Source organism: Budorcas taxicolor, chromosome 25 (assembly GCF_023091745.1).
Source record: "Budorcas taxicolor isolate Tak-1 chromosome 25, Takin1.1, whole genome shotgun sequence".
Lineage (NCBI taxonomy): Eukaryota > Metazoa > Chordata > Mammalia > Artiodactyla > Bovidae > Budorcas > Budorcas taxicolor.
Genome location: NC_068934.1, coordinates 29,922,049 through 29,944,734, shown reverse-complemented (window position 1 = coordinate 29,944,734; position 22,686 = coordinate 29,922,049). Strand labels below are relative to the sequence as shown.

Genomic DNA, 22,686 nt, shown 5'->3' with positions numbered 1-22,686 from the left:
CCTCCAGGCTCTGTCCATGGGATTTTCTAGGCGAGAATACTGGAGTGGGTAGCCATTCCCTTCTCCAGAGGATCTTTCCCACCAAGGGATCAAACCCGTGTCTCTTGCATTAGCAGGCAGAATCACCAGGGAAGCTCACCAATAACAGACAAAAAGTATAATTTAAAAATAACTCGTAGTTCCCTCTGCAGTCTCGCGGATCTGTCTCGCTTCAACAGTGCTTGGATAGAACAGACCCAGGGATGCCCCTCGCTCCAGCCTCCGACCACCCTCCAATCTTTTTTCCAGTGGCAGCCTTCAGAATCAGTCACTCAGCTGTCCACAATCACCAGGACCAGCCACCACCATTTTTGGAGCTTAACTCCTTATTACTGATCAACCATGAGCTCCCAGATAGATCAGAATTACGCCACTGAGGTGGTGGCCGCTGTCAGTCACTTACGCTGCGGGCCTTCCACACCTACCTCTCTCTGGGCTTCTATTTGGACTGCAACATGGTGGCTCTGGAGGGCGTGGGCCACTTCTTTTGTAAATTGTCCAAGGAGAAGCGCGAGGGCCCTCAAGCATTTCTTGAAAATGCCAAGCCAGTGCAGCAGCTGCACCCTCTTCCTGGAGGTGCAGAAGCTGTCTCAAGAGGAGTGGGGTAAAACCCAGGACGCTATTGAAGCTGCCCTTCTCCTGGAGACGAACCTAGAGCAGGCCATGTGGATCTGCATGGCCTGGGTTCTGCCCGTGCAGACCCCCACATCTGTGACTTCCTGGAGAACCACTCCCTAGATAAGGAGGTGAAACTCATCAAGAAGACAGGTAACCACCTGACCAACCTTCACAGGCTGGCTGATCCCCAGGCAGGACTGGACGAATATCTCTTCAAAAGGCTAACCCTCAAGCAAAACTAGGAACCTCTGGAGCCCAGGGGCCTTTTAGGAGCCCCCTAATATCAGGGCTTCTGCCTGAAGCCCCTCTCTGCAGCCATTAGGCAGCTTTTTAACACCCTCTCTCAAGCTTTGGATCAAATGGAAAAAGTAAAGCTTTTTGCAGCACAAAATAAATAAAAATACCTTTTTCACTAGCAACAGAAAATATGACACGCTAAGGAATAAATCTCATAAAAAATGTGACTGACCAATATGGAAAAGATTTATACAAAGTTTATTGAAATACATTTAAAGACAAAGAAATGGAGTCATAACATTTTTACAAAATATTAAAATCTATTCTTTCCACATTAATCTCTCAACTCAATGTAAGTCCAATAAAAATACTAATTGGCCCATTCCTGGAATCTGACACACTGAATAAACAATTCATATGAAAGAATAAAGGAACGGGAAGCGTTGAAGTGGTTCTGAGGAATAAAAGAAGTGGGAAGAGCTGACTGTAAATTATTGAGGTTTACTAACAACCACAGTAAGTAAGCCAGGGTGCCACTGACACAGGGTACATGAACAGATGAAGGAAAGAGCCTGGAGAACCTAGGCGTGTGATATATGACAAAAACACCAGAGACAGCACAGTCAGTGGGGGAGGAAGGACGCCAGTAAAGACTGGCTATTCAAATGGGGGGAAATGTTTCTCTGACTTACAAATCGGGAGCAACAAAAACAAACCCAAACAAACATCCAAACATCCAGCTGGATTAAAGAACCAAATGTAAAATACTTCTATAAGAAAATACAAGAGTAGGAAAGATTTCCCAAAGAAGACACAAGAAGCACAAACTGCAAATAGAAGTGTTTACATTAAAAAATAAAACTTCTTTAAAAGATACTGTTATATTGTAGTTATATCTTTTTAAAAAAAACTTCTAATAATTTAGAGAGACATACTTAAATATTTAGAAATAAAATAACACCTAGGCTTCAAAGGATCTAGAGGTAATTTATGTGTAGGGTTATTGTTAATAAAAGCTTATCTCTGAGCTGGTAATTGTTGAAACTGGGTGATAGGTATACAGGGATTTGTCAGATTGCCTCCTTCCTTTTAGTGTATATTTTTTATAATAAAGGCAAAAGAGAAGAAAGAATATTATGACAACAGGATACCAGTATTCACCCACCAAACTAACATACACTTAAAAAACCGACGTTTTTGTGTGTCTGTGTTAGTCACTCAGTTGTGTCTGACTCTTTGTGACTCCGTGGACTGTCCTCCACCAGACTCCTCTGTCCATGGAATTCTTCAGGCAGGAATACTGGAGTGGGTTGCTATTGCCTTCTCCAGGGGGATCTTTCCAACCCAGGGATTGAACTCTGGTCTCCTGCATTGCAGGCGGATGCTGTACTGTCTGAGGTACTAGAGAAGCCCTAAAAAACTGATAATTCTAAGTAATTCCCTAGCAGTCCAGTGTTTAGGACTCAGCGCTTTCACTGCCAGGGCCTGGGTTCAATCCCCAGTCAGGGAAGTAAGATCCCAAAAGCTGTGTAGTGCAGCAAAACATAAAAATTTAAAAACCTGATAATTCTAATTGTTAGCAAGAACATGAAAAAGTGGCAACTCTTATACACACAGGGTAGGAACAGAAATTGGCAGAATCAACTTGGAGGAAAATTTCATATCTTCTACCAAGACCATTGGATACTCTTGAATATTCCCCATTTAGGTTAAATCCTAGAAAATCTTGCCCTGGAAAACATATACAAGAATAAAAATGCTCACAGGCTTATTGTTTTCAATAGCAAAAAAAAACTGGAAACAACCCAGTGTCCATTTGTAAAAGAATGTGCAGCTAAACAGTGGTATATTTACATAATGGAATGAAAGTGACTGTACTGGAGCTCCATGCATCAACATGGATACATCTCACAAACATATGGCCAAAGGAAGGAATTTGCATAATCTGTAAACATAACACCACTTATTTACAATACAAAACCATGTATGCTGTCAGGGATGCATACATATGTAATAAATTTCTAGAGAAGAGCTAAGAGTGATAACATTCAAAATTTAGGACAGTGGTTACTTCTAGTAGGAGAAGGAAGGAGAATATAATTAAGGGCAGATAGGGAGCAACATGGGGCTTGTGAGGGTCTGTTTCTAAGCTGGGTGTAGAGTACGTGAGTGTACTACATTATTCTTTAGTCTTTTCATATATAATAAGACAATTTGTAATTAAAGGTTTTTTCATATATGCAGATAGCAAATCATGTACACTTGAAACTAATATATGTCAATTATATCTCAGTTTTTAAAAATACATATATGTATATATATTTTTTCAGTAAAAGGAGATGTGTCGGAGGGGAGTGGACGAAGAGACACAAAAGTATACATCAGGGAAATAGTAAGTTCATTTCAGCTCAACAACAAGTTTTATTGAAAACATACCATCCTCCAGAGGAAATATGCTGATTCCTCTGAGTGCAGGGGTGAGGAGCTCTCTGCATGAGGAAGCGTGAGTTCTGGCCAGACCCCTGATGAAGCCCCCATGACAGTGCATCGGTGAGTGGGCTTTTGATCCCAGCTAAAAGGTCTGAGTTTCCCTTCTCTTCGCCCCACCTGCTCCCTGCTCTCTCCTATCTCTTCTGAATGGTCTCTGGGTGTGGGTCTTGAATGACAGGCATGCAGTGGAAATAACAATGCTGAGGGCATCTTCCTTATACCTTTCAGATGTGAACGACATCACAGGGAGACCCCAGCAGGAGTGTGAGTGTGAAAGACACCATACCTGTTGCTTTTTCCTGACGCCTGCTGAGGGCTTCCCCGGACACCGTGGAAAACCACGCAGCTGAGGCAAGTGGTCCAGGATTCCAGCTCCTTACTCAGGTGAGCCACCTCTTCAAGAGGAATGCACCTCAACACCAGTGCCCGATTACAGGGGATGAAGACACAGACACGACCTGCCAGGCTTCATGTCCAGTCACGCAGGTGGCATCACGTGGGCCATATCTTGGTATCAGTACTTCCTCCCACCTCCACTTTCTGGCTCTTCCAGGCCTTCCTGGGGGATCCCCAGCCTCCCCAGGCCTTCTTGGGGAAGTCCCCAGTCTCCCCAGGCCTTCCAGGGGGAGTCCCCAGCCTCACCAGGCCTTCCTGGGGGGACTCCCCAACTTCCCTGGGTCCTTCCTGAGAGCCCACGGATATGGAGGCCACAGACAGTCTGATCCCTGGGTCACATGCAATGTCCTGCAAACTCACTCCTTACAACTCAGTGTGTCTGCTGAAATCCCAGGCCCTGGTCCCTCTAACTCCATTTCCCACTTTGCTCCAACTTTCTGGGTGCTGTGGTGATGGATCAAGGATCAGCCAAGGGTCTGCAGGTCTGAAAGAGATCCAAGAGGCGCAGAGCTTGTCACCATACTCAGATCCCAGCGTCTCTGTTTCCCCAACAGCTCCCCGCCTCCACTGCCTTTTAGTCTATATTTTACCTTCCAAACCCACTGTTACATATTGCCCCTCCCTGGATATGCTTGTCATGGGCAATCCTTTCCTATTATTTTGCACCTGTTTGCTTTACCAAACCAATACTAAACCAGGGTCCCTCCTGGCATGTTCCTAGCTCTTGGTAGACATTCCTAGCTCTTGAGGCCAACCTGACCTCAATGAGAGAAATCTAATACTATTAATGCTAGTAATGATGATGTTTATGTGTGTGTATGTTCAATCGCTCAGTTGTGTCCAACTCTTTGCGACCCCATGGACTGTAGCCCACCAGACTCCTCTGTCCATGGGATTTCCCAGGCAAGAATACTGGAGTGGGTTGCCATTTTCTCCTCCAGGGCATCTTTCCAACCCAGGGATCCAACCCGTGACTCCTGCATTGCAGGCTAATTCTTTACCCACTGAGCTACCTGGAAAGTCCCATGAAGTTAATGGCTAGTATTTATTGAGGATTTGACATGTGCTAGGCCTTGCCTGTTACGAGTACTTTACATGTGGCAGGAAGTATCCTGAATACCTGCTTAGTGTACATACTTATTTAGGTATATAATAGAATTCTCATTCAACCAATGAGAAAACCCAGGCACAGAGCAGTTAAGTAACTCACCCAGGTAACACGGTCTTCTCCAGAGCCTGCATCCTGAACTACAGGCAGACCTCGGAAACACTTCAGGTTCAGTTACAGACCACCATAATAAAGCGAATATTGCAGTCAAGTGAGTCACAAATTCTTTGGCTTCCCAGTGCATGTAAAAGTTATGTTTATACTCTCCTGTCATCTATTAAGTGTTCAAAAGCATGATGTTTTTAAAAACAATGTACATACCTTCACAGAGAACTATATTCAATATCCTATGATTAACCATAATGGAAAAGAAGATTAAAAAAATATGTATAACTGAATCACTGCTGTAGAGCAGAAATTAACACAACATTGTAAATCAAATAAACTTCAATAAAAAGTTGATTTAAAAAAATGTACATGCCTTAATTAAAAAATAGGAATAGGAACAACTGCTCAGTCGTATCCAACTCTTTGTGACCCCATGGACTGTAGTCCACCAGGCTCCTGTGTCCATGGAATTCTCCAGACAAGAATACTGCAGTGGGTTGCCATTTCCTTCTCCAGTGGTGATCTCTTCCCCACCCAGGGATCAAATCTGGGTTTCCTGCATTACAGGCAGATTCTTTACCATCTGAGCCACCAGGAAAGCCCTAATTTAAAAATATATAATGCTAAAAAAGAAAAAAAAAGCTAATTATCATCTGACCAGGAAAGGTTGCCACAAACCTGTTTGTAAAAAAAAACAAAACAAAACACAGCATTTGCCAAGTGCAATCAAGTGAAGCCTAGGGCCTTTCCTGGTGGTCCAGTGGTTAAGACTGTGCTCCCAATGCGGGGCAGAGGGGGTACTGGTTGTCCCATCCCTGGTCAGGGAACTAGATCCTGCCTCCCTGCAACTAAGGGTTCTCACGTGACAACTGAAAGAGCCTTCTTGCTTCAAGGAAGATCCCCGCCAGCTAAAAGATGCTGAGCAGACAAATATTTTCCTAAAAAGATAAAATAGAGTGAAGCCCATACTAGGCCACACTGGTATCTCCTAAAAGCCCAGGTAGAGCAAGCCCTTCCCCAAAGCTTACACCGCATGACAGCGTCCTTGACTTGGCGGAAGCCACGTTCGGGACCGCGGCCGTCCACGAAGTACATGTATCGGAGCTCCGCGGGGTAGGCGGCTCTGCTGAGGCCGGACATCAGGGGGATGGTGCGGCCCTCGGCCCCGGGGGCCTCGCTCAGCGCCTGCAGCATCTGGTACCTGCACCACGGGTCCCGGAGGAAGCCGGGGGTAATCAGCAGCACGCGGCAGTGGCTGCTGCTGAGCGCGTGGCACAGCTCGGACACGATGGCGCCGCCGGGGGTGGCGTCGCGAAGCTGCAAGAAGCAGCGCAGGCTGGCGGCGCCGCCCTCCAGGTAGGAGACCAGCTCCTGGGCGGCCACCAGGTCCTCCTCGCTGTGGCACACGCACACATCGTAGGCCTTGCTCCAGCGGCCGCTGCTGCTGCTGCCGCTGCCACCGCTGGCGCCCCCGGGCGACGGTGTAGGGATGGGAGACACCTCTGAGCTGGGGCCCAGGGATGGGGGGCTGTCCAGTGAGCTCGGCTGTGAAACGTCACTGAGGGCGCTTTCTGGGGAGGCGGGCATCTTCGTGGGCTTCCTCGACAGGGCCTGCCTGAACCAGTCTGCAGGGAGAGAGGCATTGCTTAGGCTTGGAGTTCTCAGCAGGGGCTTCCTCCGGACCCCTCCAGAGAAGAGTCACCTCGGGAGGGACCTCAATCCGTCTCCCCTGCCCACCTTCTCACACCAGCTGTTCTGTGTACTGTGTTCATCCCTCAAGACTTGCCCCAAACTTCCCCTTGTCTTTCAAGGTTTGGGGGATACATAAAAGCTGGTTGTTTGCACTTCCCCGGTGGCCCGATGGTTGAGAATCTGCCTGCCAATGCAGGGGACACAGGTTTCAGCCCTGGTCCAGGAAGATTCCACGTGCCTCCGGGGAACTAAGCTCCAGCCCTCACTCTAGAGCCCATGAGCAGAAACTACTGGTGCCCATGTGCCCAAGCTCCTCAGCAAGGGAAGTCACTGCAATGAGAAGCCTGTGCACTGCAACTAGAGAAAGCCCACACACAGCAACAAAGACCCAGAACAGCCAAAATAAATAAATATACCTGGCAGTTTTATAAGTCAGCAGAGGTGTAAAACCAGCTTGTCCTACTGTACTGCATATTTGAAAGTTACTAAGAGAGTAGATCTTAAAAGTTCTCATCACAAGAAGGAACTGTAAGGTGATGGATATTAACTAGAATTAGTGTGATGATTATCTCACAATGTATACAAATGCTGGATCATTATGTTGTACATCTGAAACTAATGGAATAGCGTATGTCAATTATACCTCAATAATTAAAAAAAAAATCTTTGGTATAACAACAATATGAGAAACAACAACAACAACTCTAGCTGTTTTACCAGCCTGATTAGGGAAGATAGCTTTGCCTGCTCCACGCCCTTTAGTTTCTGATACCCTCATCCTAACCAGAACTTCCCACGAGATGACTAGTCAACCATCTGTGAGTCTGTAAGCAGAATTATGTTAAGCTGGTAAATGTCAGTGAGTCCCCAAACCCACTTTTAGCACTCAGGGGAGGTGGATTTAGATTAAGGGGAGCGAAAGAGAGGCAGGGATTGGCACCTTTTGGCCATGAGAAATCCTATGTGCTAGGTACGTGCATGCTAAGTCTCCTCAATCATGTCCGATTCCACGACCCTGTGGACTGTAGCCCACTAGCTCCTCTGTCCATGGGATTCTCCAGCAAGAATACTGGAGTAGGTTGCCATATCCTCCTCCAGGGGATCTTCCCAATCCAGGGATCGAACCCACATCTCTTATGTCTCCCACATTGGCAGGCAGGTTTTTTCCACTAGCGCCACTTGGGAAGCCCTGGGAAATCCTAGCTTCCTGCCAAATGGGTAAAGTGGAAATGTGGAAGGAGGTCACTGTCCAGAACTCCTGCAGACCTTAGCACTGATTGATTCCAAACCACACTTTGGAGGGCCCCACAGATTTGATTGTGGACCACTTGCTTTCTGGATGACCTTAAACAAGCCAGGCAATGTTTCCACTTCCTTATCTGGAAAATGGGTTCATTTCAGTTGTTGTTGAAGGTTAGAGGAAATAATGCCATATCTGGCATATTGTTGAGTACTCCATATAATTTCAGCTCAGCCTCTGCAGCTTCTGATCAGGACAGAAAGTTTGGTGTTCTGGAGGTGGATTTGTCCTCTCTGTCTGCTCTGCTTATCTCCTTCCTCTGAATGGTTCTGAGTGATTTAGACGACAAGAGACATCAAGTCAAGTGCTCAGCATGGTGGTTTCCAGGCTGGGAAGATTAGCTGAGCACACCTGGGAGACCAGTGAGCCGAAATGATTGAACGCTCCCAGAGGCACACCTCCTCACTCCCCACAGAGCCCTGGGCACTGAGCTCAAGACAGGACCACTCCCCGTCACCATCAGCCTCCTCTGAATCTCTCCAGGGCCTATGTTTGGGGACCAGGCAGCCTCCTGGAATTAGGAGTCTGTGTCCACTCACCAGCCATCTTGCCCAGAGGCTTCTTGGACCTGGAGCCAGGAGCCGGGGAGGAGGTTGATGATGCCATCGTGCTGGGCTCCAAACTAACCCCATGAGACCAGGCATTGGTAAAGTGGGAGAAGGGAGGGGCCCCAGTCTTGACCTCATGGAACAGCCATTCTACAAGAGACAGAGAGAGCAGGTCACAAAAGCTGGACCTACCTTACTCCCAGTCCCTGGGCATGGGCTCTGGGAGCTCCTTCTCTCTGGGTGCCTGACAGAGGCTCAGTCTCTCAATGGGTCCCTCATGGGATTAGGGTCAGCCACCACTGGGATTAGAGCTGGTTTCTAGTGAAACCCCAATCTGTGTAGTGATCGGACTTACAGAGTATGAGCTCAGCATGACCAGCAGAGTGACTGTCCTCTGCGCCACCTGGCCAGGGTTGCATTCGGGATCTGGGGAAGGGTGACTGGCAAGCACCTTGTTGTAGGAACTTCCTGTGTAAATACTGAAATCAGAGAAGAAGGTCTGTTGCTATTTGAACAAATAATTATGTGTCAAGGTATACAGATATTTTGCAGTAGAAAGCCAGCATATGTAAGAAACCTTGGAGGACTTTTCCTCCAAGCCTGCGTTTCCCCAAATAACTCCCTCCATCCACCCCCCAGCCATCCAGCCCTTTCTCCTTCCCTCTCTCCCTCAGCTGCACAAAGTGGTAAAGTTTACACACTCTGCAGGCAGAGTTCCTAGATCTCTTATGAACTGTGGCCTCTGGTAAACTACTTACTCTTGCAAAACTAGTTTTTCCATCTGTGAAATGGGAATAATACTGCAGCCTACTCAGCATTATTGTGAAGACTACATGAGATGATTTATGTAAAGTGCATGGCATAAATGCTCAGGAAAAAATTACCCTGGTAGCTGAGTGGTAAAGAATCTGCCTGCCAATGCAGGAGACATGGGTTCGATTCCTCGTCCGGGACGATTCCATACGCCTGGGGCAGTTAAGCCCGTTTGCCACAGCTGTTGAGCTTGTGTTATAGAACCCGAAAATTGCAACTACTGAAGCCTGCGCACTCTAGAGCCTGCTAATGCTCCACAACAAGATGAGAAGCCCAAGCACCTGCTCTTCACAAATAGAGAAAATAATAAATAAATATAAATGAAAAAATAAAATAATCCAGGGACTTCCCTGGTGGTCCAGTGGTTAAGAATCCACCTTGCAATGCAGGGGACCTGGGTTCAATCCCTGGTGGAGGAACTAAGATCCTATATGCCGCAGACTTACTAAGCCCAAGAGCCTCACCTAGAGAGTCCACATGCCATGATGAAAGACCCTGTATGATGAAACTAAGCCCCAGTGCAGCAAATAAATATTTAAAAAAATAAAACAAGCCACATACTGGGGGGATATAGTCAATGTTTTTCCAAATTCCAGAAGGTTGTTGGTTTACTTTTTGGAAGTGGAGGGAAGGGACTGTCAAAAGGCATTAACATTTATATGGAAACGCAAAGGACCAAGACTACCTCAGACGGCAACTTGCTGTGTTCTCTTTCCACCACAATGTCCCTGATGGCGGAGACTCTTTCTGCTTAGGTTTCTGGGAGGACACTGTGTGGAGCAGAGCCCACCTGATCTGAAACAGAGTCACTGCGATCTAGTGGCTTCTGGAGATGAAGGCAGAGAACGGGGCACTAGAGCAAGGGCTGCTGTCTCACTATTTGATGGATCTGCAGAGGTCAAGACAACCCTGCCCCGCCCCCGCCCCGCCCACCGCCCTGGGAAGCCACAGAGAAAGGACATGTCTGAATAGACACACTGAGAAAGAGTTTTCAGAAGCTGAAGAAAGTCTTTCAATGTTGGACAAATATGCTTCATTCGGCTAAATGCTGAACACCCTTATGCCAAGCCGACGGAGAGAAGACAAGAGGTACTGCTGATTCATGAAGACATGTAAAAGTTCAAAAAGAGAACTTGAACTGCAGCAGCAGAGGTGGGGCAGGTGTTCGGGGGCAGGAGGAGGAGTTGGGATGGGCTTGGGAAGAAGCATGTTTGAAAGAGCAAAGCAGACAGCTGCTAAGCCAGCCAAAAACACACGAAAATGGGAACATTAACAAAGATTTGTGTTTCTCTTCCCAGCGAATATGCTTTGGGTTTCAGACCCCCTAAGTGGAGAGGCTGAGGCAGTGCCTAGTGACTACTGTTAGATTTGGGAGTTGTTGTTTTTTACTTTAATTTGGCTGTGCCAGGTCTTAGTTGCGGCCCATGGGCTCTTGTTCCCCGACCAAGGATCGAACCCAGGCCCCCTACATTGGAGTCCTAACCACTGGACCAGCAAGGAAGTCTAGGAGTCGCTGTCTCTTGACATCTTCATTTCAGCCATTCAGGATGTCCTTCCCCTCCCTGCCCTGCTCCCCGCCCCCAGCACCTCAGGAGTAGACATGCTACTTGCTTTTTATCTTAGATGTGTTTTCAATTGTGTTTTAATTTGAAAATCCATTATTTGGCTTTGACACACAAACTGGAGACTGATTTGATATTTTTATGACAGCTTAAAGGTTCAAAATTAACATAAAACTTTAGAATACTTAACCAATGTAGATTTAAGATTCAGTGTCTCCGTTTATCAATTTACCCTTTTGACACTACATGCTGACTTTTAGTAGCTGTGTTTTTTCATTGTTTGTTTAGGAACAATTTCTTTAGGAAGAAATCCAATTGCCCAGTAGCCACTGGAAGTGGACTGGTATAAGCCCTAGTGACGGACATTATGCAAAAGTTCAAACACAGGAAATAGCATCTTTGACAAAGGAAATTCGAGCAAGAATGAAGATCAGTTCCATTAACTGTGTACACTGTCTGCTTCCTAGAATCTAAAACCCTACTGCATTTTCCTTGTTTTTTTTCAGTTCTCGTGCAGCCGAGGTTGTGGAGCGATCACACGCAGACATGCTTTAATCTTAACAAGCTTTAGTAATAGTCGTGTGTTAGATGCAGAAGACATACTTGTCAGGCAGGCAAGAAGCTAATGAACCCAAATCTCCAACTGGAAGTTCTCATCACTCACTCTGTCTAGTCTCTGGTTTGTTCTGTAATCACTTTTCCCTGTTCCTTTAAACAGTTCATCAAGTAGAAGGATATAGACCTAAATACCTACTTTGTAGACAATTACAAAAACTTGATAGATAATTAGTGAAGAGCTTCTTCAAAACAAAACCAAAACCAAAAAACAGTAGCATGTTACTGTCAGTGTTTTTAGAATACTTTTTCAACATTATAAGAAGGAACTTAGTATGTGAGAGAAATACTATAAAGCTCCACTGAATAAAACCCAAAGTGTATTAAGTATTATTCAATATCTAACTGGTCTCCAGTATCTATTGTATAGGGAATGTACTGAAACCTATGAAGATATATGATTATGTATCTTATCTAATTCCTATTCCATTTCTGTTAAACAGGAAATATTATCTGTGGAAGATGGCACAGTGGTCCCCCAAAGACATCCACATCCTAATCCTGGGTGAAAATAAGCTATGTTACTTGGAAGAAGCAGACTTTGCAGATGTGATTAAGGGTCTGGAGACGGGAAGATGAGCCTGGATTATCGAGGTGGGCCAGTGTAATCGCAGAGGTCTTAGAAGAGTTAGAAGGGTCAGAGTGAGAGGAGATGTGACAGCAGAAGCAGAGGTCGGGGTACTGTGGGGCTCCTCTTCAAGGAGATGAATTCTGCCAACCTGGGGCTATCAGCGGGAACGCGGCACCCTCCAGCAGTCGGAAAAGGCAAAGACCTGGATTCCTCCCTAGAAACTCTAGAAGGGATGCACGGCATCTATAAGATAATAAATGTATTCAGTACGAATCCACTCTTTGTGGTACTTTGTTACAGAAGCAATGGGAAAGTAATACACAATCTTTGATTGTATGTGAGGCTACTGAATAGAGAAAGCATTGACTCTAAGTGCTAAAAACTGGTCTGCTTAAAGGTCTAAACTGTTCGAGGGAGTTGTTCACTTCTTTGATGGATATAGTATCATCTACACTTCATTTGATCTTTGACTGCAAAATTAAGAACATTGGTTTCAAAGGCTCAAACGCTTGCTGAAACACTTGTCAGGACAAGATTCATTAGAATTTGCAGGACAATGTCCCTTAAAGTGCTGAAATTATGGGACTTTCTTGGTGGTCCAGTGGTTAAGACTCCCCGCTTCCAATGCAGGGGGCCCAGGTTTGATCCCTGGTCAGGGAACTAGATCCCACATAAGAGTTCACTGAATGCTACAACTAAAGATCCTGCATGCTGCAACTTAAGACCTGGCACAGTCAAAATAAGTATTTTTTTAAAGTGCTGAAATGAACTGTTAATAGCTTGATAGACACACTACAGTTATGGACACTAAGGTGGCCCCAATGTTCACAACTGTGAGCATGGACAGGACATATAACTTCTTACAACAGGGTATGGCGAAGGTTGTAGTATGTCATTCACATACTATGTTACTATGCGTATGGTGCGTGTGTGTGCGCGCAAGCATATGTTTATAAATGTATACATACATATATAGATCATATAATTAGTAACCTAATCATGTGTGTATATATGTTTATACTTATTGATATATATATACAGTATGTATATTTGCTATATAAGATGTGTATATAAATATTTAGATATTTATATTATATTGTATGTAAATATTTATATACATATATTTATAAATAATATAAATATATTTATATTGTGTGTAATTTATATATATTTATATATAATAGCAAATATACATATTGCATGTATGTATCACTAGGTATAATGAATACCTATTGATGAATAGAAACACACAATATATGGATATTGTGTATTAATACAGATTTACGTGTGTGCATGGGAGTGGGTGTAAAAGTCCATCTTAGCAGACTGGAAAGAGACTCCATTGCTAACTTGGGAGAATTTCCTATGTCATGAGTCAGGTGTCAAGGAACTTTGGGCAGCCTTGAGATGCCAAGAGTGGTGTCCCGCTAACGGCCAGCAAGAACTAACCTCAGTCTTACAGCTTCAAGGAGATGAATTCTGCCAACAAATAACCTGAGCGGGCTTATTAGTGATTCTTTTCCCATTTGTGTCTCTGATGGCACCACAGCCCTAGCTAACACCTGGACTGCTGGCTGGGTAAGACCCCAGCAAAAGACTCAGCCAAGCCTTTCCCCGGCCCTTCATCCACAGAAACTTTGAGGTAACAGACAGGTGTTGGTTTAGCTGCTAAATTTGTAGTAATTCGTCATGCATCACTAAAGTGAACACAGGGACCAATCACAATGAAGAGTTTAAAAATGCCAGTTCCTATGCCCCACCCCAAATCCACTGAATCACATCTCTGGGAGGAAGACTTGGGAACCTGGTTTTTAAACAAGTACCCCCAGGAATTCCCTGACAGTCCAGTGGTTGGGACTCGGTGCTCTCAATGCTGGGGCCTTGGTTTCAATTCCTGGTTGGAGAACTAAGATTCCGCAAGCTGCATATTGCGGCAAAACAAACAAAAACCAATCAAGCAAAAAAACTGAAATCACACACACACACACACACACACAAAGCCAAAAAAACAAAATACACACACACAAAAATACTAACAAAAAACCCCCAAATACTCCAGGATTCTGATGCACCTAAAGACTGATCTAGTGGGCTGCAGCAGTGGTTCCCAAACGAAGCTGCATATCATTATCACTGAGAAAACTTAAAAAAAATATAGCTACTAGACCTCTCTGGTGGTCCAATGGTTAAGAATCTGCCTGCCAGTGCGGGGGACATGGGTTTGATCTCCTCTCCAGGAAGATCCCACATGCTGCTGAGTCCGTATGCCCCAACCACTGAAGCCTGTGAACCGTAAAGCTGGTGTTCAGCAACGAGAGAAGCCACAGAAACGAGAAGCCCATGAACCGAAACTAGAGTAGTCCCCGCACACCACAACTAGAGAAAGCCTGTGTGCACCAACGAAGACCCAGCACAGCCAAAAATAAGCAATAATTAATTAATTTACAAATAGCTACCTCTGCAAATTCTTATTCAATAAAGTGGGGCCTGCAAGTCTGTATTTTTTAAGAGCTCTCAGGTAATTCTGACACAAGGAACCACTTGTCTCGATGTATATCAGCAGTGGAATAATTGAAAAGTGCCCAGCACATCTTGGGATTGATTTTGTGAAATAAATTTCAAACTACTGATTTTGCTATAAAGTCAGATTTAAGATGGGACTCTAGCAGGCAGAAAATAGTCATAGAACTCTGGGTAATTAACTGAAGTCTTATAATCTATATTAAACTAAATCTTTTTGCTGAATATACAACAAAGTACAAATGCTTTCAGCACTACATTTTGTAAATTTTGAAGACTTTTAAACATAGCTGAGTCAGCAAAGAATCTGCCTGCAATGAAGGAGACTGGGGTTCGATTCCTGGGTCAGGAAGATCCCCTGGAGAAGGGAATGGCAGCCCACTCCAGTATTCTTGTCTGGAAAATCCCATGGACAGAGGAGACTGGCGGGCAACAGTCCGTGGGGTCACAAGAGTTGGACAGGACTTGGTGACTAAACCAGCACCAAACATGTCAAGGGCTTCCCTGGTGGCTCAGTGGTAAAGAATCTGCCTGCCAACGCAGGAGACTCGGGTTCAATCCCTGGTCTGGGAAGATCCCACAAGCTAAGAAGCAACTAAGCCTGTTCACTGCAACTACTGAGCCTGTGCCCTAGAAGCCCGGAGCTACAACTACCAAGCCCACAGGCCACAGCTACTGAAGCCCAAGCAGCTAGAGCCCATACTCCATAAGGAGAGAAGCTACTGCAATGAGAGGCCCATGCACTGCAACTAGAGAGGAGCCCTAGCTTGTCACAACTAGAGAAAGCCCGCATAGGAGTGAAGACCCCGCACAGCCAAAAATAAACAAATAGCAAGTCAAAATTTTCGTGTGTGTGTGTGTGCATGTGTGTATAGAAGTGCCCACTATTTTATTTTTTTATATTTTGACTGTACAGCCTGTGAGATCTCAGTTCCCAGACCAGGGATGGAATCTGGGTCATAGCAGTTGACAGTGATGAATCCTAACCACTAGTCAATGTACCAGGGAACTCCCTAAATTATCAGCCAAAAGCATTGTGACTTTGGTTGTTAAAATCTAAAACCTTAGCTGTATTTCAGTCACATAGGAATATATCTTACTGACCAAACATGAATGGGAAGCATTTTAATGTGTTGCTGTATTTTGTCAAATGTAGCAAACTGGTCTTTGGAAAACAGTTCCTAAGTTGTAAAAAACTCCCTTTGTTTTAAAACTATATCCTAAAGGTCGTTTTAAACTAAAATGATGTGAATTTACTTTTTATGTGCTTTGCATAGGTCTCATGTAAATTTGCAGGCATTGAATGTAATATAGATTGTGGCAGCAATGAATTTAATGATGGATACAGTTTATAAATTATGCCTTTATACATTAGTTTCCTTTTGAGCTTTCAAAATGATTGCTTTTTATATATTTTTGAAAAAGGCTTGGGGGTGGGGAGGTCAGATATATAAAAAAAAAAAACAAATTTTTAAAGAGGAACTTTGAGAGGACTTCAACTAGCAGCATAATAAAGACAGTATAAAACAACAGTAATTAAGGCACAATGATATTCATATACAAGGACAGACTAATGGAAGAACAGGGTGTTCAGAAACAGACCCACATCTATATACTCTCCTGGTTTATAACAAAGCTGACACTGCAGTACAGTGGGAGAGGTGGTCTGGGTCAATTTAGACCACCTCGTAGGACCAAATGAAGCTTGACCCACATACTCCAACATACTAAAAAAGTAATTTCAAATCGATAGTAGATATACATGAGAATCCCAACAAAGCTTTTAGAAGAAAATATAGGCGATTATCTTCCTGATTATGATTATTTTCCTGATTTTTAAAATCTGAGATATAATTGACATCTAACATTGTACATCTAACATTAGGTGAACAACATGATGATTCAATTTATTTGATATTTAGAAATGATCATCACAATAAGTCTCAGTTAAGTTCAGTTCAGTCGCTCAGTCGTGTCCGACTCTTTGCGACCCCATGAATCGCAGCACGCCAGGCCTCTCTGTCCATCACCAACTCCCCGAGTTCACTCAGACTCACGTCCATCAAGTCAGTGATGCCATCCAGCCATCTCATCCTCTGTCGTCCTCTTCTCCTCCTGCCCTCAAGCCCTCCCAGCATCAGAGTCTTTTCCAATGAGTCAGCTCTTCGCATGAGGTGGCCAAAGTACTGGAGTTAGTCTAGTTAGCATCTATTACTATATACTTGCAATTTTTTTCTTGTCCTCAAAACTTTTAAGTACTACTGCCTTCGCAACTTTCAAATACACAATACAGTATTATTAACTATAGTCACCATGCTGTTCACTACACCCCCAGAACTTCTTTATTTTATAGCTGGAAGTCTATACTTTTTGACTACCTTCACCCATTTCGCACACCCCCTATGTCCCCAATAGGTAACAATTAAAAAAAAAGAAGAAAAAAACTGAACATAAGTAATAGAACCATAAGGGAAAAAATGATAAACTGTACAATGTTAAATTGAAGAACTTCTGTTCTTCAAAAGACATCATCAAGAGAGTGAAAAAGCAATCTCCTCAGACAGAAAATATCACATATCCAATATGTCTCATATCCATAGTATTTAGGAACTCTTACAAACTGGTAAGGAGAAAAGAAACAATGAATTGGGAAAAACAGGCGGCAGAATCGAACAGATGCTTCACAAAAGGATATCCAAATGCCCAGCAGACATGAAAAGAGGCACAACTCATTAGTCACCAGAAAAAATGCAAATTAAACCTCAGTGCAACCCGACTTCCCCTCACTCAGCAGGATGGCTACAATGAAGAGGACAGACAGTACCAAGTACTGGTAAGCAAGTGAAGAAACAGGAACTCATGCACTGCCTGTAGGAGTGTAAATTGGTACAGGGACTTTGAAAAACTGTTTGGCACTATATTCCACTTCTAGGAATATACTCAGCAGAAGCACTTATACATGCTCACCGAAAGACAACCATAAGAAAGCCTCAGCATAACTATTTACAACAACTCCACGCTGGAAACAATCCATATCCATCAATCTATGTATCCAGTAGAATGCAGAAATAAACTGGGGTCGATCCATACAGCGCAAAATTACACATCAATGAAAATAAGTGAACTACCCACACATGCATGCATAAGTCGCTTCAGTCGTGTCTGACTCTTTGCGACCCCATGGACTGTAGCCTGCCCGTCTCCGCTGTCGATGGCATTTCCCAGCCAAGAATACTGGAGTGGGTTGCCATGCCGCCCTCCAGGGGAACTTCCTGACCCAGGGATCCAACCGCATTTCCCGCACTGCAGGCAGATTCTTCACTGCTAAGCTGCCAGGGAAGCCCCACCGCTAAATGCAACAAGAGTTAATCAACATATTGAGCACAAAACACCACACACAAAAGTACAGAAGTATGACCCCAAGTTTTCAAAGTTCAAACCCAAATAAAATTATTTATGATGTTAAAGCCAGGGTAGCAGTCACCCTTAGGTGGAAGTGATTGGAAGACACCTCCCCCAGAAGGGCACCTGGAGTGTGAATGATGTTTTATTTATCCTCCAGTGACACTGGGTACACTGTACACTTAAGATCTGGGCACTTTTCTGCGTGTAGGTTGTACATCCATTTTTATAAAAGGTTTTAAAACTAACTAGACCGCGACTTTCTCTGATGGTGGGTCATTTCTGACTCTCTGTAGCCCCTGGGTCAGCTCAAGTGTGTACCTCATCCTCCGGTCTCTCAGCTGCACTTGGCTGGGTGTGTGTGTTTCCCAGTGTCTCCAGGTGGAGAACCGGGGGCTGACTCTGTCTCGCTCAGTACTGTCACAACCACACCATGGCCTAGGTTCACGAAATGACTGTGGAAGGGATCCCCCCTCACAAACCTTTACCCTTAAGTATAGCCCTGCTCTTGCTGAAACACTGTCACAAAGGCCATCAGAGAAGAGAGAGGCTGCGAGCAGAGAAAGAGGCGGGAGACTGGAGGGAAAAGAATCTACGGGTCAAGACGGAAGCCACCTGACCGAGCCAGGCTGCCCAGGGTCAAGGATTCTCTGCACGAGCTTCTCGGCGACAGAGAAGGTGACAGCGCTCTCCGAGGGCCTTTTCACCCCGTTTCCGCCGTGTGAGTGCTACGGGCGGCCAGGTGAAGGGGCGGAGAGGGAATGATGGCGAACCCGGCAGAGGTGTCCCAGGGAGGGGACGGGCAAGTCCGGGAGCGGGGACCGGGGATCGGCCGCTAACTGGGTCGGACGCGGGCCTAAGCGGGGGGTCTCCGCTGCCCGCGGGGGTCCTGCCGGCCCCGCCCCATGCTCTCCCCGCCCATCCCGGCCCGCGGGGTCCGAGCGCTCACCTGCTCCTGGGTGCGCCTGGCGCCGCCTTGGTGCGACCAGTGAGGGGCGCGGGCTCCGGCGCGAGGCCGCCCGCCCGTCCGCGGGAAGTGCCTTCGGCCGCCCGCTGCCCCGGAAGCGCGGAGGCGCCAGGCCCCGCGGCCCCTCCTCCGCCCGCCGCTCCCGCGCGCAGAGCCGGGCCTGAGGGGACGCCCTGCCCGCCGGCGGCCAAGTCCTCCGCGCCCGCGTCCTCGGGCCCACGGGGAGGATCGCGGGCATCCGCGCAGCCACTGAGCCGGCGTGAGCTTAGCGAGGTCTTTCCTCCCGAGTTCCCCGAAACCAGCAGCGGAACTCGCAGGCTCGGGACTGTTCTCTGTCAAACAAGGAAAGTACCTTTGATTCACTCATTTGATTCACCTTTCAACACCCTACCAGCTGAGCCACAAGGGAAGCCCAAGAATACTGAAGTGGGTAGCCTAACACTTCTCCAGCGGATCTTCCCGACCCAGGAATGGAACCGGGGTTTCCGACCCAGAAATCGTCTCTTGCATTGCAGGCGGATTCTTTACCAGCTGAACTATCAGGGAAGCCCCAACACCCGGCCAGGGAAGCGTGTATACCTTTTTTTCTTTTCAGGCAAGTGAGGAAAATGATGCCAGACTTTTCCAAAGGCCAGGCACAGCCGAGTCGGTGGTAACAGCGGAGAGACAGGCAACCCCACCCCCACCCCACCCCCGCCAAGGGCAACCGGGCCTGCCACGCTCCCCTGAAGTTCACGGTCAAATCCAAGTACACGGCCGGGCACTGCCCTGCAGGCACTAAAGCCAGGCCCAGTGAGATGGGCAAATGGTGGCGAGTGCTGGGTTAAACAGAGTGAAGGGACTTCTCTTTGGGATGTTGATGGACTTGTGAAGCAGATGCTGGGTATATAGGGAGTGACATTTTCTGAGCTTGTTTCCCTCTGGAGGGAATGTCAGTATCTTCCTTGGCATGTCGGTGTGGGAAACCCTCCTACTGCTGTGCACCTGAAATGCTGGAGGGTGGAGGTGGTTGAATAGGGCCGAGGTGGAGAAGACTCTTCGGAGTCCCTTGGACTGCAAGGAGATCAAACCAGTCAATCCTAAAGGATATCAGTCCTGAATATTCATGGGAAGGACTGATACTGAAGCTGAAGCTCCAATACTTTGGCCACCTGATGTGAAGAACTGACTCATTGGGAAAGACCCTGATGCTGGGAAAGATTGAAGGCAGGAAGAGAAGGGGATGACAGAGGATGAGAGAGTTAGATAGCATCACTGACTCAATGGACATGAGTTTGAGCAGATTCTGGGAGACTGAAGGACAGGGAAGCCTGGGGTCTGCAGTCCATGGGGTTGCAAAGAGTTTGACGCGACTGAGCAACAGGGAACAAGATGCATGACCTCCCTTTCAATCTGACTTTCTACTTTTCTCAGCAGCCAGCCAAAAGGACTTAGCGGGAATCCTGGGAGGCAGTGTGCTGTAAGGTGGTCCAGAGGGGCTCTGGTGTGAGATGCTGGGGTTCACATCCAGGGCTCATCACCTGCTGGAGATGAGACCTTGGGAACGTGCTGGGCCTGTCTAGGCTCACTTTCCTCATGAAGATTATGGGATCTGGTTCCCAGTGTTGTGGGAGGAGTAGATGAGAGATGAGATTAAGCCCGTCAGACAGCTACCCCAGTGCCCAGGTGTGCAGGAAGGGTTCCTTTTACTCTGCATGGAGTGTTTACCTCTGCTTTCCCTGCCATCCATGGGTCCCCTTCTCCCAGGGTGTCCTCCCTTTTCCAATCTCCGCTCTTCAAACACCACCACTTCTGGCAAGGGTCATTTTTGCAGCTTGTGCAGGAAAACTTGTCTTAACCTGCCCTTTCCACCTCCTTACCCCCAATACATCCTGCTGCTGCTGCTGCTGCTATGTTGCTTCAGTCGTGTCTGACTCTATGCGACCCCATAGACGGCAGCCCACCAGGCTCCCCCATCCTTGGGATTCTCCAGGCAAGAACACTGGAGTACATCCTAGTACCTTGCTGTTTGAACCTTGTGTTCAAGCAGCTAACCTCTGTTAGACTGAAAAGTCCCTGAGGCCAGTGAAGTCGCTCAGTCGTGTCCGACTCCCTGTGACCGGGTGGACTGTAGCCTACCAGGCTCCTCTGTCCATGGGATTTTCCAGGCAATAGTACTGGAGTGGATTGCCATTTCCTTCCCCAGGGGACCTTCCCGACTCAGGGATTGAACCCGGGTCTCTCATATTGCAGACAGATGCTTTACCGTCTGAGCCACCAGGGAAGTCCAAAGTGAAGTCGCTCAGTTGTGTCCAACTCTCTGAGACCCCATGGACTGTAGCCTACCAGGCTCCTCTGTCCATGGGATTTTCCAGGCAATAGTACTGGAGTGGATTGCCATTTCCTTCCCCAGGGGAATCTTCCCGACCGAGGGATCGAACCCGGGTCTCCCACATTGTAGACAGACGCTTTACTGTCTGAGCCACTGAGGCCAGAGATGGATCCTTCTCCAGCAGGAGCAGAGAGGAACTCAGGCAAACACACTGAGAGCCAAGGATAGGCTAGTCACATTTGGTATTGGGGCAGAGGCGAAGGCTAGGGCCCTGTGTCCCTCACAAAGGGAAGACAGACATCAGGCTAATTGCAGTCCTGCAGCCTGAATAAAGCCCCACAGGAGTGCAGGCGGTTTATTGTTATTGTTGGTCAGCCACTCAGTTGTGTCTGATTCTTTCCAACCCCATGGACCACAACAAACTCTGGAAAATTCTTAAAGAGATGGGAATACCAGGCCACCTGACCTGCCTCTTGAGAAATCTGTATGCAGGACAGGAAGCAAACTAGAACTGGACATGGAACAACAGACTGGTTCCAAATAGGGAAAGTATGTCAAGGCTGTATATTGTCACCCTGCTTATTTAATTTATATGCAGAGTACATCATGAGAAACGATGGGCTGGAGGAAGCACAAGCTGGAATCAAGATTGCCACGAGAAACATCAATAACCTCAGACATGCAGATGACACCATCCTTATGGCAGAAAGCAAAGAAGAACCAAAGAGCTTCTTGATGAAAGTGAAAGAGGAGAGTGAAAAAGTTGGCTTGAAGCTCAACATGCAGAAAACTAAGATCATGGCATCTAGTCCCATCACTTCATGGCAAATAGATGGGGAAACAGTGGAAAGAGTGACAGACTTTATTTTAGGGGGCTCCAAAATTACTGCAGATGGTGACTGCAGCCATGAAATTAAAAGACGCTTGCTCCTTGGAAGAAAAGTTATGACCAACCTAGACAGCATATTCAAAAGCAGAGACATTACTTTGCCAACAAAGGTCCGTCTAGTCAAAGCTATGGTTTTTCCAGTAGTCATGTATGGATGTGAAAGTTGGACTATAAAGAAAAGGCCTTTTGAACTGTGGTGTTGGAGAAGACTCTTGAGAGTCCCTTGGACTGCAAGAAGATCCGACAAGTCAATCCTAAAGGAAATCAGTCCTGAATATTCATTGGAAGGACTGATGCTGAGCTCCAATACTTCAGCCACCTGATGGGAAAAACTGACTCCTTGGAAAAGACCTTGATACTGGGAAAGATTGAGGGTAGAAGGGGACGACAGAGGATGAGATGATTGGATGGCATCACCAACTCAATGGACATGAGTTTGAGTAAACTCAGAGTTGGCAATGGACAGGGAGGCCTGGCGTGCTACAGTCCATGGGGTCGTA

The 22,686-nt window shown here is 46.2% G+C and overlaps 1 protein-coding gene across 3 annotated transcripts; it reads right to left on the bottom strand.

Moving 5' to 3' along the window:
- Positions 1-3,324: 3,324 nt before the first annotated feature.
- TIRAP (TIR domain containing adaptor protein) lies at positions 3,325-9,014 on the bottom strand. 3 transcript variants are annotated; one of them, XR_008201527.1, is made up of 5 exons: positions 8,892-9,014; positions 8,528-8,686; positions 6,025-6,621; positions 5,859-5,934; positions 3,325-4,264 (listed from the first exon to the last, which is right to left on the bottom strand). XR_008201527.1 is itself a non-coding variant. In XM_052662268.1 (4 exons), the coding sequence occupies exons 2-4, from the start codon at positions 8,592-8,594 to the stop codon at positions 4,245-4,247; spliced, it is 684 nt and encodes a 227-aa protein (XP_052518228.1). In that variant the 5' UTR covers positions 8,595-8,686; positions 8,892-9,014. The 3 variants fall into 3 exon arrangements, 2 of the variants coding, with proteins under 2 accessions (XP_052518228.1, XP_052518227.1); XM_052662268.1 differs by lacking the exon at positions 5,859-5,934 and having other exon boundaries at positions 4,245-4,264; XM_052662267.1 differs by lacking the exon at positions 3,325-4,264 and having other exon boundaries at positions 5,783-5,934.
- Between the last annotated feature and the right edge of the window lie 13,672 nt (positions 9,015-22,686).

Bases quoted from the DNA above. Each gene is read 5' to 3' on its own strand.
- TIRAP (XM_052662268.1), bottom strand. From the start codon at position 8,594: ATGGCATCATCAACCTCCTCCCCGGCTCCTGGCTCCAGGTCCAAGAAG. The intron at 6,622-8,527 runs GTGAGTGGACAC...CTCTCCCTGCAG, and splicing joins GCCTCTGGGCAAGATGGCTG to ACTGGTTCAGGCAGGCCCTG. The intron at 4,265-6,024 runs GTAAGCTTTGGG...GATCTCTTTCAG, and splicing joins CAAGGACGCTGTCATGCGGT to ACCTGCAGACCCTTGGCTGA.